The 19,565-nt window shown below is 36.8% G+C and overlaps 1 protein-coding gene across 1 annotated transcript; it reads left to right on the top strand.

Moving 5' to 3' along the window:
• Nucleotides 1–1,624: 1,624 nt before the first annotated feature.
• Nucleotides 1,625–19,243, top strand: OPRK1 (opioid receptor kappa 1). Its single transcript, XM_034429771.3, has 4 exons — nucleotides 1,625–1,845; nucleotides 2,380–2,663; nucleotides 11,454–11,806; nucleotides 16,616–19,243. The coding sequence occupies exons 2-4, from the start codon at nucleotides 2,401–2,403 to the stop codon at nucleotides 17,146–17,148; spliced, it is 1,149 nt and encodes a 382-aa protein (XP_034285662.1). The 5' UTR covers nucleotides 1,625–1,845; nucleotides 2,380–2,400; the 3' UTR covers nucleotides 17,149–19,243.
• The last annotated feature ends 322 nt before the right edge of the window (nucleotides 19,244–19,565 follow it).

Below are 19,565 nucleotides of genomic sequence, written 5' to 3'. Positions count from 1 at the left end.
TCTGGGAAGGAGCAAGGAAAGATATCAATGATGGGTCAGGAGAACTGAAACTGAACAGAACAAGGCACTCGTGGGTATTGTCAGAATACAATTGGGTGTTTCAGTGGTACGATATAATAAAACTCAACAGAAATGGTTAAAGGAAGATAGACAGGCAGGTAATTAGATTGTCTTCTCATCTCTGAAACCTACTAATTAGTTTGAATTGCATCTTAGCAGTAGAATACCATATAAGCCAAAGAAAAGACAGATGAGGAAAATATAGAAATATATATAGTTAAAAATAAAATAAACACATTTTCAAATGGTATCATTCTTTTGAATTTCAAGTCAGTAGTTTGAATCAATGGGAAAAAAAAGATATTTAGATGGTCCAGAACTAGAATGGCAAAACTGGGTCAGAAGTTTCCTCAATGAGCTGGTGTACCAGTAATTCACAGACAAGATAGTTTTTAGAGGGTCCTACTACCGCATTCATTTATTTCTGCCTCAATAGTAGGTCTGAACAAAAAAGCCTTTTTCTGACCAAATAAACCTTTTTTTCTGATACAGATTTTGAGTATAGACCCAGTATCATCTCTGTTTCTGCAAATAGAAGGGTTGATGGTAGAGGTTCTAGGATCAGGGTTGAATCCATAAGGGACACTGAATTTTCTATGCTAGGATTATGTTGGCTGTGATCAATTTAGACCAGTATATCTCAACTTTAAGATATCTTGACTTCAATTCCCAGAATTCCCCAGCCAACATGTTGGGCGTTGCAGTCCATATGTTTTAAAATTGCCAACGTTTAAAAACAGTAGTATAGACTGACTTTCAAATGGGATTATCCTTTTGCTAAACTGGAGCCCAAAATTAGAGTTTTCTCTTTTTTGTGGCTTTTGTGGCTCAGGATCACCTTGATTAAGCCTTTCCTGGCTCCAGAATTTTCATTTTTGGAAATGTATTACAAATGTTATAAATATGGTCTATAAACACCATGTTATTTCTTTAAAAAGTAAATAGTTACCAAAGTATGCTCACTATAACACTAAGATTTATAACAAAAATATAACAACACTTTATAACAAGAAGGGAAAGTGAGAAAATATTATTCAATGTACATTCAATGTCCAGATATGAATGTTAATCTGTCTCATCCATTCTGAGACATTTGGGAGGAAAGATAATTTTGTCTTCCTTTCTTAATATGGATTGAACAAAGGTGTCTGTATGTGTGCATGTGTTGTGAAATGCCAGCAAATTAGGGAACATTACTAAATGCTTAAATATGTACCATGAGCAATCAGATATGCTTTATAGGAGATGCCTGTTTATCATTGCCTCTCATAGCCTTAACCCTAAGCTAATTAACTGTCATAGGGAGAGGGATTCAGTTGTTTGAAGATCTAAACACTGGGAAACGATTACGGTATAGAGCAAGAAAGCAACGTGGGGGTGGGGAAATAATCTTCCAGAAGCTATAAGATTGGCTGTCTCACCCCTTGCTTAATACTTTGTCTGCCTTTTGGTGTTTAGGAAGTAGTCATGTGAGCTTGGAGGAGAATGTGTGCAAGGACTGCTAGAATACGGAGCTTGCAGAGTGCGAGGGGAGACAGGGAAGTGTGTTAGAGACGGTTTAGTAGAAAGGGAAAGTGCAACCGGCTGCAGTTTCAGCTCCTGCAGCTTTGGAGTGAAAGCTTGCGATCCAGCTTGATCACCCATCTGCTCTGCATCCCCAGAAGTGCAAACCTTTCATGGTGCAAAAATACTCCAATGCCAAGAGGGCAGAGGAATAGGGAAAGGAGGCTTTTCAATTTATGAGAATATCTGCTGGGAGACCCTGATAGTTTTCCTACACTTAAGGTAATGCGGTGACTTATTCTATTTCTCTACCTTTTTAATTTTTCAAGAGGACAGAGTCCCTTCTTCTTTGATAAGAAAAACTCAGCTTTTTCATCTTCAAGAACTTATCAAGCTTTTAAAACTCCCCAAAAGTATAGACCTTTTTATTGTTTGGCCCCCTTGACCCAGCATCTAACAGAGCTGGGATTAATCCTATTTTGTCTCATTAATTTCCAGTGGATTAGATTAGAAAAAAATACTTTTGATTTAGCAACTAAGCAATTATTTTATTAAATGCCGATATTCATGATTGTTGTTGTTGTTGTTATTGTTGCTGTTTTTGTTGTTGTTAAAGAAGTCAGAAATGCAGGAATGTAATTTTAGTGGGGATTTTTTTTGGGGGGGGATTTGACTCTTCTCTTCTCTTCTCCTCTCCTCTCCCCTCCCTCCTCTCCTCTCCTCTCCTCTCCTCTCCTCTCCTCTCCTCTCCTCTCCTCTCCTCTCCTCTTCTTTCCAGGCATTTATCTATTTCTTTCCCTCTCTTTCTGCCAATAGGGCTGGAAGGAGAATTCCCCCATGGAATCCCCAGTGTACATATTTCGTGAAGAGCCGGGTCCCACCTGCCCCTCAGGCTTTTGCCCTTTTCCAAGGAGGACCAGCCACAGCTGGCATGCAGACTGGGAAGAATATGGCAACAGCAGCAATGGTGGATATGAGGACTTACAACAGAATCAGACCAATATCTCCCCAGCTATTCCTATCATCATCACAGCAGTCTACTCTATGGTCTTTGTGGTAGGCCTGGTGGGCAACTCCCTGGTTATGTTTGTCATCATAAGGTAAGTAATATGAAAGGCAATTATCTAAATCTAACCCATGAAAAGGGGAAATTCTTATTGCAGGAAGAAGAGATCAATGAAGGAAAAGAACATAAGAAAATCATAAAACTAACTGGTCCCTGATTAATTATTGCATCTAAGGGGACAGTCTGTAGAGTGATGGTAAATTATATGTTTTGAACTCAGAAGGTTGCATTTTTAATCCTTAGCATTTTGAGGTACAATGGAAAAAGTCTCACCTTAAGTCCTGGAGTCTGCTATCAACGATAGCATTGTGGCTAACTTTGTTAATATTTAAATGTCAAGATTCTTCAAGTGCTGCTTAGTGGAGCATGTTAGAGCATAATTTATAAACAGGTCTATGGGGATGGTTGAGGTAAGGACTGAAGGGGGAGAAAATTATTTCTTCCCAGAAGTGTTATGTTCTGTTTTGCTTAGCTGATGCAGCAAGTGGATAGCTCTTCTGGACACCCAAGTGAAGTAAGAATGACCATTAGTAATACCTGGAAAGGACACCTTCATAGAATACCAGGACTGTTATAAGACTGGAAAGTTGAAAGACATTCCATAAAATGGTATCGGCAAGGCAGTTTTGTACTGTTGATATGAAATCACAGGGATCTATTTTGTCACCAGAAGTTGAGCTTTGCTATAAAAGACGTAATCTCTGTTTTGGATTAGTGTAGTAAAACAAGTAGGGGGAGATTGCCTAAATGGATTTGGTATCAGCCCTGCTTTCATTTGAAATATAGAGAAAACTCTAAATGGACAAAGTGATGATAATTTTTAAGTTATCAGCCTGAACGATGTGACAGTTGAAAACCACTGCAGAAATATGTGGCTAGAGCTCCCCCCAGGGATAAAAATGCCATTTATATTATTACTAATTTTATGTGAAATAAAATGTACATGCTAATTATTCTATTTATCAGTCATCTTTCTAATGATGTCCTTAGCTTTTTAATAATTTTCTTTTTATTCTATATACTTTTAAAAACAAAATATGACTTATAATGAAATTCACCTAAAATGCTACATTTTTGCAAGAAAACGCCCCCTAAACTCACTCATTTCCTTATATATGTGAACAAATTTATATGCATGAAATTACTCAGCTAAATGGAAGTTTTATTTCCAGATCTTCCTTATCTCAATTTACATTTCTGATGCGTAGAGATTTATCAGTGATCAACCTTAAGGATTTGTGATTTATCTGGGGGGAGAATTGGCATGGTGAAGGAGTTATCTTTCTAATCACTTCCTTCAAAATGCATCATTTCATATAAATTTATTGAACTTATATAAAATGTTCTGGGGCTCTCTTGGGGTAAAAACCATGGTGACATTAAGACATGGGGACTTTGATTCCCAAAACTGGGGAGCTGGGGAAACTGTGAGTTGAAGTCCACCCACCTTAAAATTGCCTAGGCTCAGAAACATTGGCCTAGAAGTTATTAAAATAAATACAAGAATGGAACATGGGAAATGTAGCAAGTATCCAGTTGTCTGGCTGTTGTATGTTAGTTCATGGAGTCTAGAGACAGTCCTGTGGAGTTTAGCTTAACAGAATTATCTGGTCACTGGGAATGGACTGGATTTTAATCAGGATTTTGTATCCGTGTTTCAGATTTGAGTCAGTTTCTAGTTTTAATGAAATCATTATACATAATTTTGCTTCATATAAGAGTCATTGTGGATATACTTCTGTTTTCAGTGTGCGTGGTGGAAAAATGGTGGTGACAAAACATTGCAGCTAGTAAAGTGAACAAAACCTGAGATTACCCCCACTTCCAAATCTTTAAATCAGTTTCTGCAGTTTTGACTTAATTAAGCGTTAGTGCTCAAGATATTTCCTAAATCTAACAATAATCTAAAAACTCATTTTTCTAAAAGTGCTAGCAGCTATGTGGAATAACATAAGAGAAACCTTGTCAATAAATAAGAAACTATATTTTCTATCTTAAAGTCATCTTCAAGCTGAAGCTGATTCTGATACTTAATTCAACACACTGATGTTGCTTTCTTAGCAAAAAGGATTAACCATTTCCTTCTTCTGAGATGTTTCCTAGTCTAATTTATGGTTTAGCTTGTTTTTGTATTTTTAATACTTTAGTACTTTCTCTTCCTGCATTTGCAAACCATCTATTATTACCTGTGATGAATTTACAGAGAACTTGCTATTTTGATTAAAACCTTAAAACCTCATCTATCATGGGGTATTCAAGTTCTGCAGCTTGTTCTCTACTTGAAATCCAGTAAAAAGTGTTGATAAATTAGAAATAAGGCAGATAGTGAAAAAATATTTTAGAATAATATTAAACAGAAAACTCACACTGTTTGTTTTCCAACAGAGATCAAATGCCTATACATAAGTGTAATACATAACAATCCTATTGCTATTTGCAGGGGAGTGTCAGTCTAGGATATTTCTCCTGTCTTTTCTGATGTAACAAAGTTGTAATCAAAGGAGGAGATACAAACATGGGACTCAAGCTCTTACCCTGATTTGGGGATAGGAAAGTGCTGACATGAAATTGCAATTGATTGAACTCTTAATTCTTTAGTTTCTTGAACTGACATTCACTGTTAACCTGTAATCAGTGTCTCACTTCCTTCAGGAAAGCTTATGATTTTGTTTTGTTTTGAATTCTACTTCTTGATCTTTTAGCAAACCTTCAGTCTCAGAATTATCATCCACAAAACTGGCAGATATTTTCTGAAATAACTTAGCACTGTAAAAATGTGTGTACTGGACACAAAATTTAATCAACAAGCCACTCTACCTTTTACTGAGAATCTAATCTATGTTGGCCTAAAGTGCATTCTATGGTGACTTGCAATCACTTTATATCTTAGATCAGCATTCCCAAATTCCACAGGTCCCATAATCCCTTACCTCGCATTTTGGCTATATTGACTCAGGAATATGAGACTTGAACTTCAGGACCCCAACAAACACAGTATTTGTGAATTTTGCCTTTTATAATTAGAATTTCAATAGAGCATAACATTCTACTACAAATCTGTTTCATTCTTTCCCAAACATTTCCTTTGATTCCATGAGGCTCTAAAGACATGCTAAACAATAGCATTTGCAGCTGCGTTTGCTCCTCTCTTTTTTCCATCAATTACAGATGCTTTTAAGAAGTTACCATCGTTCCATTTTAATTAACTGCAACACTGTCTGGCTTCACGGGCAAGTTAGGGAATACTTATATGCCTTCAAATGTGAGATACAGTATTCATTGTGTGGAATTCTACTGAGCTGTAATAGTTCCGCACTACTAGTACTCCCTAAGTACTATTACTAAGGAAATCTCTAGTCCAAATGCTTTCTCAGCCATGAGAAGGTAAGCTAATTCCCAGACACCTCTCCCCTATAATATGGGGATAATGTGCTTTATAGTTAAATACGTAAAATTGTTTAACATATATTTAAAGTGTTATGAGAAATTAAATAGCTGCAATGGAAAAAAGGAGCAATTTTGTTTAAATAAAGGCTAGAGATTTATGACCGGTCAAGTTGAAAATAGTTCAATTAAGTGAAGCTTGGCATCCCTCCTTCCCTCATTTTGCAATCTGCAGATAGCAAGAAAAATCAAAATTTCACAGTAATCAAAGCAAGCCATCTGGTGGTTTCCAGTGATGTTGTGCCTAGCTTCTGTAGATGTGTGCCTGGCTCTCTTTCTCACAAAGGACAGCAGCATCTAGTAGCTACTGAAGGAATGCTGGCTTCTATTATTCTTGCTATAACAATGCCCTTCATTAACTTAACAAAAGTGGAATTGGAACAGGCATATGCAAACTGCAATGAAATAGAGCAGATAGACTTGAGAAATGGGAACAATGCTCAGAGCTGTGTATCATGAGTTCTTTCTAGTGTCACTAGAGACACCTAGCATTAGCTTGTATTATCTCCAGGCTATTATTTATCCAGCCAACTGCTTTCCATACTCCAAAACTTCTTATCACTGAAAGGTTCAGGAGGCAGTGAAGAGAATCAAGCCACCATATCAACAGTCAGTCTACACAGTGCTTCAGACAGCTGGGTAATTAGAGCATCCCCACAAATTGGTTTATGGCTTAATGTTTATAACTCTGCTTCTTTGGATATGGCTGGTCTCCTCCTCCTCCTCCTCCTCCTCCTCCTCCTCCTCCTCCTCCCTTTTTCCTTTTTTCCCTTCTTCTCCATCTTTAAATATATGATTGTTAATGGAGCAGTTGGACTTTTGAAATTTGATGGACAAAAACATTGGGAAGAAAAATTTTCACATTTCTTTGTAGGGAAGAGAAATTCTTCAACAAATTCACAACATTTTACCTCCTGGAGATAAAAAAATCCAATAAGTCTTCCTCCAAGTGACACTGGATACACAGGATGCAATTATTGTTGAAAGAGCTAATATTTCAAAATTATGAGGGTGGAGCCTGCAGATAGGCTACTGAGAAGTGAATGTAATTACATTACATATATCCTCATATTCAGTCCTGTAGAACTGAACCTGGCTTGCTTGTCAGTTGTTTGTAAAAGTTTAATGACTCTAGAATTATGTCAAGGGAATCCAAGGAATAGGGCTAAAAGTAAGAAATATTGCAAAATGGGATTTTTTTTTTGGTGCTGGTGTTGTAGAAAATATCACGACTATTCATGACTAATTTTGAAATCAAATCTAAATAAATGAGCTATGATGTGCATGCTTGGCAACTGAGAGGCTCATCCCTATACATCTGTTAAGAAGTAATGAAATAAAATTTTCTCAGCAAATATGATAGGACAAACATAAGAAAGACAGTAATGACGTTGAGGAACAAAAATTCAAATACATTTTCAGTTGGATTGCTATTGGATTAATATCTATACCAGGAGTGGGAAATCTGTGTCCCGTCCCCCCCACATATTGTTGAATTACAATTATTAGCCCTTCTCACCATTAGCTCTGCTAGTTGGAGTTGCTGTTCAAGAAGATCTTAATGTTCCCATCCGTCTTCTATACAGGAAGCAAAGCTGAGGGTAGGTGATGCATAGTTCTGGGCATTTTTCTAATGCATTTTTGATTATGGCAATCATACTCATGGGGAGAGAGCCATTGCTATTTTAACATTCTTTTCATAGCAGGGACTTCATTGGAAATGGCATTTCCAGCTTATTTAAATTTGAAGAAATGACTCAAATTTCAATTTGTAATGGACAAGGCACTGCAGCATTATGGGCCTGTTGCCTCAATGCTTTGGTCAAATTAATAATGGCTACCAATGGCAGCGTGACTCATTCAGCAGTTTTGAGTTTCCCTTGTTTTTCAGCTGAACCAGGTTTTTTTTAAAACTGGAAAAGAGCTGGGTGTTATCAGGCTTGGGTATTTTTCCCCCTCAAATTATCTTACATGCTTCCAGTAATGTGCATAATTTTCTAGGTTTTACCTAACAAAACTTTTAGTTTTATGGCAAAACCCAGCTGGGAGAAAAGGTAAGATTGGATAAGGTTTCTGATGAGATTTGAGAGAAGATGGGAAATGATTTTATATTTATAATCATACATTCAGTTATAAGCTCAATACTATATTAGAAAATGCAAAGGATAGAATCCCCACTTTGCCCTAAATACCTTAATACAAATGAGAATGCACTAAAAGTAAAAGGGGCACTTTCTTATCACATCTTGAATGCATGTGTAAGTGTTTATTAAGTAATGTTGGTAACTAGTCAGCATAAACAGAATTCATAACATTCTACTATATGCGCTTTGTTTTTTTTTTAATTAAATCATAAAAAGGTATACATTTTTATTAGATGAAATACTTTAGCTAAGGATAAAGTGCTCTGAGAAGCTACACCAATTAATTGTATTTAGTTATTTTTGTGCTTTGACACCTGGTGTTCTGACTTAGGCTTCCTGAGAAAGCATAAATCACAAGCTTAGTCCCCTAAAACCTCTTTTATTGAGACGGCTGTGAATTATGATCATTCACAGCCCATAATCATTCACAAACAGTCTGTGAAAATTCCAACAGATGTCTGCTCTAGTTGACACAGCCTTTCAGGGTAATATTGATAAGCACCCACCTTTATCTTCCTTGAAATGCGGCCAGAGACTTAATTGCCAATTAGTTTTGCAAGGCCAAACGGAGCACAGAGTCAAACTGACTTTTCAGAGCTTGAATTGACTATATGAAGTAATTGCTTCCTGCAAAGACTCACGTCCGTTTGATCATCTTTTATGTCTTATGGGAGGGGCCAATCATTTCCAAGCCTTACTCCCGAGTTGCCTTTTTTTTTCTTAATTGTTCTTGCCTTCTGGCAGCTCTGCGCATTCGCATACTGGGAACTGTCTCACACTGTTCTTCTGCCTCACTGATATCAGATTCTGGAGGTAGCACATAACTACCAGATGGCTCTGGTCCTCTCTCTGCCTCTGACGCAGAGACCTCGTCCGAGCCTTCCCCAGACTCTAGGACTGGCCCATGTTCCTCCCCAACCTCCTCACTGTCCAAATCTGCTGTCAGGTCTGCTGGCCGCTGGCAGGCCACAACACCTGGCTGCCCTTCCTAGCATTCTGATTCTTTATAGTTTGACCCCCAACTTTCAGTGTCTAGTTTCTTCCCTCTGGAACTTGGTTTGGTATTTGACTGGTTTGGCATTTGTCTCCTGGAGTGATGGAGTGACAAGTCTTCTTTGTGCCTTTGGACATGAGTAATGCCCTTTTGGATTTAGATATCCTTTTTGAAGTTAGATCTTGAATTTATAGTTGCATGTTTGTGCTTTTTGTCTCTTGTCTAAGACAGAAAATGACAATTTATTTTTTGAAAAGTGAGAGAGAGCACATACTAACATTGAAAACATCATTGAGAAAATGAGATACAGAATTTCGAGATTTGTCTCCCTGAAATCTACAAGCCCAAATCAAATTGGGTTGTTCTGTAATTATACAATAACTTTTAATTAGACAGAGGAACTAAACACATGTCAGCCAGTAATTAAACTTTCATTGAAATCTGTTTTGTCCTAGATTTAGGAAAAATGTGGCAAGGCCTGCATCATTCTCCATGTAATATTGACATATCTTGAAATCCCTCAAAATCAGAATTAGGTGGTACTGGATTCTTTGTTCTTTCCTAAAGGCCATGAGATTCAGATCCATTGCTATTTTAATTTTAGTTTAATGGAATCAAGTTTCGATAGTAGACATGAAAAATAGGACAAGTTCAGTTACAGAATCTGAAGGCTTTTTCGTAAAGACAGACAGTTCTGTTTGGCCTCTTGTAATACATTATCAATTGCATATGCCAAACCATCCATTTGAAACAGTTATATAAACCTGTTATTTCTGTCTTTTTCACTAATGCAAATGAATATATTATTTTAAAAAGAAGAGCAAGATACTATGAACAAGAAAACATTAGACTGGAATAGTATGGTGCTTTATAGGTATTATTCAATAATTCAAAGGCATTATTGTAAGAGAGACTATTACATTCATTGTACTATGGTACTGATTGAATATTCTAAATATTAGAAAAAAGTCTCCCATGATCTCTTCTCTCTCTCTCATTCCCAAGGTAGTCACCGCCTTGGAATTTCTAAATGTTATGGAAGTAATGCAATCAGATATGAACAGCACTACACTGTTATTAGGTACACTTAGCATTTAATAAAACAGTCCTGACTAATACCTATGGAGTTAAATATTGATTATATTATGATAACTGCATTTTGCTTTGTATTAAAGGAAACAAATCTTATGTTTTACTAGTTCTCAACAGAAAACCTTATATTTTCATTAGCTAAAAATAAATTTTGTTGTTTTAGGGTAGCCTAATTTGCACAATCTAATTAAATCACTCATTAATTCAATTCTGCTTGTGGCAAGTAAACTTAATTGTTAACATGGCACTGCAACATTAAATCAAGGAAATTATGGAGTAAAATATTCAGTTGCTGATACTGAAGGTTGATGTAACCATCATGTTTGTTGCCTTGTTTTCCCTCTGGAAATATTCTCTCAAACTTCATGACCCACCAAAGCGGAAATCACATACAAAGCTAAATGATTGTCCTATTTACAATCTACTTTTCTCAAATGTGTTAAACTTTATGGAGTTCACACATCAGTCACGATATTTTGCGTGGCAGAGGAATGTAAACAAATATGAAATAGATTCAAACAATATAATTGTAGTAACCTTTGTTTGGTGGACAAAAATATTTTACCTTTCTTTCTTCAAAGAAAAGGAAGCAAAAATTATTTTCCTTATTTAAAACACATTTTTTTAAATAACGGTTTATTAAAAATTGGTATAATAACAGCATGTGATGGAGCAGAAACTTATCCTATAGTATTCATTCATCAAAACAGTGATTTGTGTTGATTTATATCTACCCCCAATAAGACTAAATCTGGAGGTAACTTTTATATGTTAGGTTTCAGCACTGACTCAGATGGAGCAGCTGCACCACAACATAGAAAAGCAGACAATGTGTAAATGAAGGCATGTGTTTTGTTCCCAGAGACCCCCATGCATTTTTATTCTTGCCAAAATATTCCCCCATAAGAACCTCAAAGTAATAAACAAAAACTATTACCTTGAGGTAAGCAGTTTGGAGTGTACCATCTCTCTCTCTCTCTCTCTCTCTCTCTCTCTCTCTCTCTCTCTCTCTCTCTCTCTCTCTCTCTCTCTCTCTCTCTCTCTGTGTGTGTGTGTGTGTGTGTGTGTATTATGCAAAATAGTGATGTTTTGTAATAGTCTCTGTATTAGATTTATGGAGAAATATTTACAAACACTTCTTTTGTTTTAGGTACACAAAGATGAAGACCGCAACAAACATTTATATTTTTAATTTGGCTCTGGCAGATGCTCTTGTCACCACAACTATGCCTTTTCAAAGTACTGAGTATTTGATGAACACTTGGCCCTTTGGGGATGTGCTGTGTAAAATAGTCATTTCAATTGACTATTATAACATGTTTACAAGCATATTCACCTTGACCATGATGAGTGTAGATCGTTACATTGCTGTGTGTCACCCAGTAAAGGCTCTGGACTTTCGTACTCCTCTGAAGGCCAAGATCATCAATATATGCATCTGGGTCTTATCTTCATCTGTAGGCATTTCAGCCATTGTTCTTGGAGGTACCAAGGTCAGGGAAGGTGAGTACAAACACTGATTTTATATCTAGACTGTAAAACATTAAGGTATATTTTATTGTTGATTCCTAAGCCAATTCTGTGTGCTTTTCTAATTTAATGAGAATTAGCAGAAGTAATTCTATTTCTGAGAATCCGTCCTTTGAGGTCAGCCCTGTAAGTCAGGAAATCGATTCCACTAAAACACTCTTTATTGTTGCAGGATATAATAACAAAATCTTGAAAGCCTGCCACCATTTCCCTTTTTCCTCTCTTATGCAATGCAGAATCAAAGCAGGATTATTTAAAGTCTCCTTCTATGCTTACTACTTTCCTATGGCTGAAATTTCATTTACAGTCTCTCTTATTTTATTTTATTTTATTAATTATTTTATTTTATTTTAAACATATTTATTGAACCACCCATCTTTCAACCAATTCTGGGCATCTCCCAATCAATTGATTTAACTATTTAATTACAAACATATGAAAAGAACAAGGGATCAGATTTTCACACTACTCAATACAATTCTGGTTAATAATACTGCTTAAAAATTATAGGTTGGATTATAAATGAGTAGTACATCATGGCAAGCCGTAACATGATTTCTCCTCTTTTGACTTAGTATGCTGTAATTTATTCAATGAAGTGTAGATAAACAATCCATGGCTTAGTCTAGTGCTACCAGATCTGGATTGCAAACATCTGGACAAATAGGAGACGGCAAGGAAAGAATTTCAGAATATTTTTTTTTCCAGAATCTTTCCCCCCCCGGCATGTACTCAGAGTTTGTCCTGTTTATTTCTGAATGTCTAATGATCATCCAGATTTTTGAAGCTTAAGAATTAAATTAATTTTAGTTGGAAGTACTGAACTGACTTATTATGCTTTTCAGAACTCCCACCAGGGGCGGGTTTCAAAACCCCTTGCTACCGCTTCACTCATGGGTGTGTGCGCGTTCGCGTGTGTGCGTGCCAATTCTGTGCATGCGCAGAAGTGTCAGGTGGGTGGACGGACCCTCCCGCCGCCACCATTACTGGTATGCCTGATCTGGGGCGAACCGGTAGCAACCCACAACTGGCCCCTACCCTTGACTTTTACATAGTCTCCAAATCAAAACTTTGCACAAATAACAATAGCGATAGCACTTAGACCTATATACCGCTTCATGGTGCTTTACAGACCTCTTTAAGCAGTTTACAGAGTCAGCATATTGCCCCCAACAATTTGGGTCCTCATTTTACCCACCTCGGAAGGATGGAAGTCTGAGTCAACCTTGAGCCAGTGAGAATCGAACTGCTGGCAGCTTACAATACTGCATTCTAACCACTGGCTGTAAATAAAAACTATTTATCTAGCAGTTAAGTTAGCATTTACTTTTCTCAAAACTAGTATGTGATATGACAGCTAACTAAGAAGGCAAAATGTTTTGAATTTACAGTGCTCCATTTCCAGCAAAAATAATTGTTTCAAAGCAATTCTGACGTTTTTTTTGAAGATGTATGATATTTGAAACAAGTTGGTTTTGAGTTCAAAATGGGATCTCTAAAATAAACAGGGCTATTTCAAGAACAAAATATTTTGAATTTCAGATGTTTTTTCACACTCCTATAACCTATTCCAAGCAACAATATCTGTAAATACATTTTCCATAGTTTCTGAAACGAAGAATATGTGATTTATAGCATACATCAAGGTTGAGCCATGGTGGCACAGTGGTTAGAGTGCAGTACTGCAGGTTACTTCTGCTGACTGCTGGCTGCCTGCAATTTGGCAGTTCTAATCTCACCAGGTTCAAGGTTGACTCAGCCTTCCATCTGGGTAATGGTGTGTAAAATGAGGACCCAAATTGTTAGGGGCAACATGCTGAGTCTGTAAACCACTTAGAGAGGGCTTTAAAGTGGTATGTAAGTCAAGTGCTTATTGCTAGTGTTATAAGAATCCATTGAATCACATTATATTAATTTCTATAGTCCATTTTTCATCAATCTCAAAGGAATATGTATGCTACCCAGTACTGGAATAATATCAATAGGCATTTTTAAAGTTAAACTTTAATATAATTTCTCTTAAATTATTAGTATTGTTATATATGTCACTTTGTACAAGTTTCCTAAATATTTCAATAATGATAATAAAATAATAATGAAATCATTTTGTATGTTCACTTGTGAGCCACAAACGGGCTGTTCTTACAGTAAGCCACATCATGATACTTACATTAGTAGGTAATGTAATCAAATAAAATTTGATCTGAATATACTGGTATAGGAGGAAGTTGGGAACTGCCTACATGTAAAAATATATTCCCTGTGGCAAACGATACTTGCAAATTGCTCTGTAAGAGTGTCCAAAGTGTTATCCTGGAAAGTGATGAGGAAATATACATACAGTGGAGAATGCACTAGAGTATTCTGCATTCTCTGCATACGTAGAGTATGCAGTTTATATCCACTGGATCAAAGAAGTATATTATTTTAAAAACTGGATTCCAAGCACTGGCAAACCAATTTAGTTAAACCACAGGCTGAAGGAGAGAAGAGAGTAAAGAGGCATATGCCAGGCAGGGGCGAGTTCCAAATCCCATTGCTACCGGTTTGCTCGTGCACGTGCGGGGCGCTTCTGCGGGCAGGTGGGCGGAGCCTTCCACCACCGGCGCTACCGGTTCGCCCAATCGGGCTACCCAACCCACCACTGATACCAGGTTAGTGAAGCTGTTCTCTACTGGTTCCCAAAAAAACACATTCAGTCAGGCAAGAGTCTTGTAAAACAGGTGATCTACAATAAAGAAACTGCGTTGATTTTTTCATAGAGTTCTTCTGGTTCCTTGAACCTGACACCAATTGAAAACCTAAATTAAACTAAAAATTGAATTAATTTAAATTAAACTGAACCAGAGTTGATGTGCTGATGTACTAGGTGTTCATTTTTCTTTTCTTTCCTGCCTTGTTTTGTTAAATATTATAATCATACCCATGATTTTGAGACCAACAAGCTTCAAGTTCTGCTACTGTCTAGTTGGACCCAGTTACTAGTCTTTGTGCACCAAACCTGTGATTTTCTTGGTAAAAGGCACTTTTTAAAAAACAAATGAGTAAAAACCCATTTTTCTTTTTATTCAGTTGAGTGAGCTGATGCATTATAATAGCAAATAGAATATATTCTTCTCCTGCAGACATTTCTCAATTTCTCAGCTGAACTTGCCACTTACATAACTCTTTAAAAGCTATGGTTACCCTTCTAACCACTTCAGTTCATTATTAGTAGTAGGATTGCCTGAAATTAATACATTTTTGAAATACATTTGCAAAGTTCATCCATGAATATCTGCAGAAGTATCAAAACTTTAGGGAGTGTTTTAGTAAGTAGCAAATCTATTATGGAGAATGATAGGTTTGTAATTAGAAAGGACATATTTAATTAACAAGGATTCTCTAAAGTTCATTTCAGTAATGCAGTAGACTATACAATACCTTAACTCAGTGGTGAAATTCAAATTTTTTTACTACTGGTTCTGTGGGTGTGGCTTGGTGGGCGTGGCTTGGTAGGTGTGGCAGGGGAAGGATACCGCAACATCTCCGTTTCCTCCCCACTCCAGGGGAAGGATACTGTAAATCCCCATTCCCACCACACTCTGGGGCCAGCTAGAGGTGGTATTTGCCGGTTCTCCGAACTACTCAAAATTTCCGCTACTGGTTCTCCAGAACCTGTCAGAACCTGCTGGATTTCACTCCTCATAACTTATATTTACCCCGGTTCCTTAAGTTTTTTGTCTGAGTGAAAGAGCTCCTGTGCATACAAGTAGTTCTCAACTTACAAACATTTGTTTAGCAACTATTTGAAGTTACAACAGCACTGGAAAAAATGACTTGTGACTATTCCTTGCATTTACAACTGTCGCAACACCCCATGGTCATGTGATTGAAATTTGGTTACTTGGCAGCCAGCAAAAGGCTTCTGACAAGCAAAGTCAATGGGGTAAGCCAGATTCACTTAACAACCCTGATATTCATTTAACAATTATAGTGATTTGCTTAACAACCATGGCAAAAAAGTTCATAAAATTGGGCACAAGTCTCTTAACAACTGTCTTGCCTGGCAATGGAAATTCTGGTGCCAGTGGTGGTTGTAGGCTGAAGACTACCTGTAATGAGCCTTGGTGGCGCAGCAGACTAAAGCACTGTTAAGTAACACCAGCTGCCTGTAATTACTACAAGTTCAAATCTCACCAGGCTCAAGGTTGACTCAGCCTTCCATCCTTTCAAGGTAGGTAAAATGAGGACCTGGTTTGTGGGGGCAATAAGGTGACTTTGTATAAAGTTAGCTTATTTAGGGGGAAGCTGAAAGCCCTACTAAGCAGGTATATACAAAAGTATGAAGGCTATTGCTTAACGCATTGTAAGCCGCCCTGAGTCTCCGGAAAAGGGCAGCATATAAATCGAACCAATAAGTGAATGAATGAATGAATGATATCCTTTGCATTTTACTGGGAGAAATTCAGTAAACATCTTGCAGATTTTATTAGAATTAATTTCCATTAGTAGGCCATAATGTTTTCATGTAAACTTCAATTTAATCAGTGGAATCCATATCTGGGGTATATTAAAATATGCCTGTTAATAGTTCACCTCTGATTTGTAAGAATGACTGTCAAGACAAATGCAATAAAAGAGAAAAGAAAATTTTATGAATCTTGCCTGCAGAGCTTGATTTTAGCCTTCAAAAGTGATATGGCTTTGAATCCTTGTAAATTCTATGCTATTTGCTTTTTTCTGAAATTGTTAATTTAACGTATTCATTTGTTTTCTTCTTATGGGTCCCTTTACGTACAGATACCGGCAGTACTGAATGTTCTCTTCAGTTTCCAGATGATGACTATGTCTGGTGGGACATCTTCATGAAAATCTGTGTCTTTGTCTTTGCCTTTATTATCCCAGTCCTAATTATTATAGTTTGTTACACTCTGATGATCCTGCGCTTGAAAAGTGTGCGGCTCCTGTCTGGATCACGAGAAAAAGATCGAAACCTCCGCCGTATCACCAGATTGGTTCTTGTTGTAGTTGCAGTTTTCATTATCTGTTGGACCCCCATCCACATTTTTGTGTTAGTTGAGGCTCTTGGAGATGTCTCACATAGCACTGCAGCCATTTCTAGCTACTATTTCTGCATTGCATTGGGCTACACCAACAGCAGTCTAAATCCCATTCTATATGCATTTTTGGATGAAAACTTCAAGCGTTGTTTCAAAGATTTCTGCTTTCCTTTTAAGATGAAGGCAGACAAACAAAACACCAGCAGAGTTAGAAACACAATTCACAATCCTGCTCATGCTGGGAACGCTGATGGTACAAACAAACCAGCATGACTAGTTGTGGAAATGTCATCCTATTGTCCTCCTGGAAGAGAAGAATCCAATGATCTTGGATTAACTCAAATAACTACAGCAGTGTGAAATGGACAGTAAAAGGACCATTTGATATTATTTACAAAGCCCCATAGTTTCAACTGAAATATAGCCACCAAGATGTCCTTCATCTATGTTCACTGATGATGAATTCTGTTTCAACAGAACTTTGTATATAGCAAAGTAATCATCTGGGGCAGAAGAAGAGAACTAGTCGTCCCTCCCCCATTTTTGATGCTTTATGTATGTTTTATGTGGATGTTTTAGTGATTGCTGAAATTTTTATTAAGGAGTAATGTGACTTCAGCATATCACTAGTTTTATTGTACTTGTCAGAATAGCAAATCAGCATTTCCTTTTATTGATTATATTGACTAAGTATGCAGTACATTTTCAGCTATTTATATGGCCTTAAATAATACACACACAAAAAAAGTGACGTCTAGCCTATTGCAACTGTTGGAAATTTCTCCTGAATGGGTTCACACAGCACTGTAATGATTGATATGATGATAATGTGTCATGTGATCAACGGAAGCATTTAATTATGGATTTTCTATTTTCAATGAATAGCTTTTAATTGGAGGGAACACTATATATGAGGAATAAGGCTATGTGAATTTTATTTATTTAAGCAATTTGTATTGTACTTTTGGGGTGCCCTAATGTTCATGGGCTATAGCTTAGTGTAAAAATTCTGTGTTCATTCTCCAGGTGGAATAATGAAGACTTTATTAAATCTGATGGACAACCAGGCTGACCCGAACAAAATTTACTGAATGATACAAATCCAGGTGTCTACTCCAGAATGTGCATATATTGACCCTAAACTGGAGCTGTTAACATATACAAAAGAATTAGGGATCATATATTAGTAAACATATCGAATGCAATTATGATATGCAGTCAAATCATAGAAATAGAAGCTCAATGTTCCCATTAGTCTCTAGCAAATTAATTCATCTCATTCACTAACAAAATTAATAAGTGAGTGCAATTTTGTTAAGATGAACCATAACGGAAATACTTTTATCAAGAAACAAGCTAGGCTGCTTATTCTTTGTAATATAGATTGAAAAAATTCTATTGAAAAATAGATTGGAATGCTCATATATGGCTGTTTTGAGGTCTGGACTTTCATCTTATTTTGGAACTTTCCTAGTCTCCCATACCAATCGAGTATTTCTCTTTTAACACGTCTAAAGGCCAGAAAAACCTGTATCTAAACATGCACATATGCCTGGAGCTTTGTGAGTTGCATATGTTTCCTTGCTGTTTTCTTGTATCACTTTGCTTCAGATGCTTCTGGATTTGTATGGAAGTCTCTTCTCATTATAGCAAAGGAGACAACCATGTTATGGCATTGGACCTAATTATGTGAGGGCCACCTATGCCTGACCGTTTCTGCCCATCCAGTAAGATCCAGCAAATGATACACTTGAGGTTCCCTTAATTAAGCATGGTATCGTATAGACATGGCTTCTCGGACCAACCCTTGTCCCCCACCACATTTCCATCCCAAAGATCAAATAGTTCCCACCAGGATGATGTTCCAAAAAGGACTGAAAAAGCTTTTTTCCCAGGCCTTATAGTAGAGTGGCTGGTGGACCCTGTAAGATTTTGTCTTGTTAAGTATGTTTTGTTTTTCCTGGATGAGAGATATATATTCTTTACTATTCTGGCTTTGTATAATGTAAATTGCTCAGAGTTGTTTGGACTTGACCATTCATTAAATATATGTCAGTCAGTCAATCAATCAATCAATCAAATCAGGTGATTCTTGAGGTGTCATGGTGGAACAATTAGATTTTATAAGTGAAAGGTGTATCTCAGATTGGAATTTGGCAATATTTGCCTTCAGGAAAATGTATTCATTGCCTTTTCACATAGTTCCAATGTTTTCCATAGTAGCCTTCTTATAACAGTGCTGATCACGTCCTTTCAAAATTTGCTTACGAACCTATAATGAATGGAGATCGCTATTCTACCCGGAAGCCTCAACTAGAAATACTTGTTCAGTATTAAAAAAAATAAAAAGCATGTGCCATTTTTTAAACTGTTCAATATAATCTTTATTATTAGATCAACTGTAGAGGATAAGGAAAGATCATTTACTCTTTCTCTCACTATTGTGATCCTGTTGAAAATGGCTTTTCTCCTTAAAAATATTATTTAAATGTTTAAATGTTAAAAGAAGTAGAAGAAGGATGGATGTATATTAAACAAAAGATAGTTGCACTGAGAAGAAAGAGAGAGAAAAAAAGTGGAAGGGAACAAAACTGGAAGAAGATGAGGCACAGAAAAGAGACACCCGGACAGAGAAGGAAATAAAAGAGAGAGGAGCCCTTCAGGAGTTCAGAGGGGTAAAGGCACCAGGC

The sequence above is a fragment of the Pantherophis guttatus genome, chromosome 3 (assembly GCF_059756535.1).
Source record: "Pantherophis guttatus breed Tessera chromosome 3, ASM5975653v1, whole genome shotgun sequence".
Taxonomy (NCBI): Eukaryota; Metazoa; Chordata; class Lepidosauria; order Squamata; family Colubridae; genus Pantherophis; species Pantherophis guttatus.
Note: the sequence above shows the minus strand (reverse complement) of the source record. Positions and strands in the feature narration are given on the sequence as shown.

What these genes read in the sequence shown, in the direction of transcription:
- OPRK1 (XM_034429771.3), top strand. Translation starts at nt 2,401, where the DNA reads ATGGAATCCCCAGTGTACATATTTCGTGAAGAGCCGGGTCCCACCTGC. An exon ending in GTTATGTTTGTCATCATAAG is followed by an intron (nt 2,664 to 11,453) that starts GTAAGTAATATG and finishes CTTTTGTTTTAG; the next exon opens with GTACACAAAGATGAAGACCG. An exon ending in AGGTACCAAGGTCAGGGAAG is followed by an intron (nt 11,807 to 16,615) that starts GTGAGTACAAAC and finishes CTTTACGTACAG; the next exon opens with ATACCGGCAGTACTGAATGT.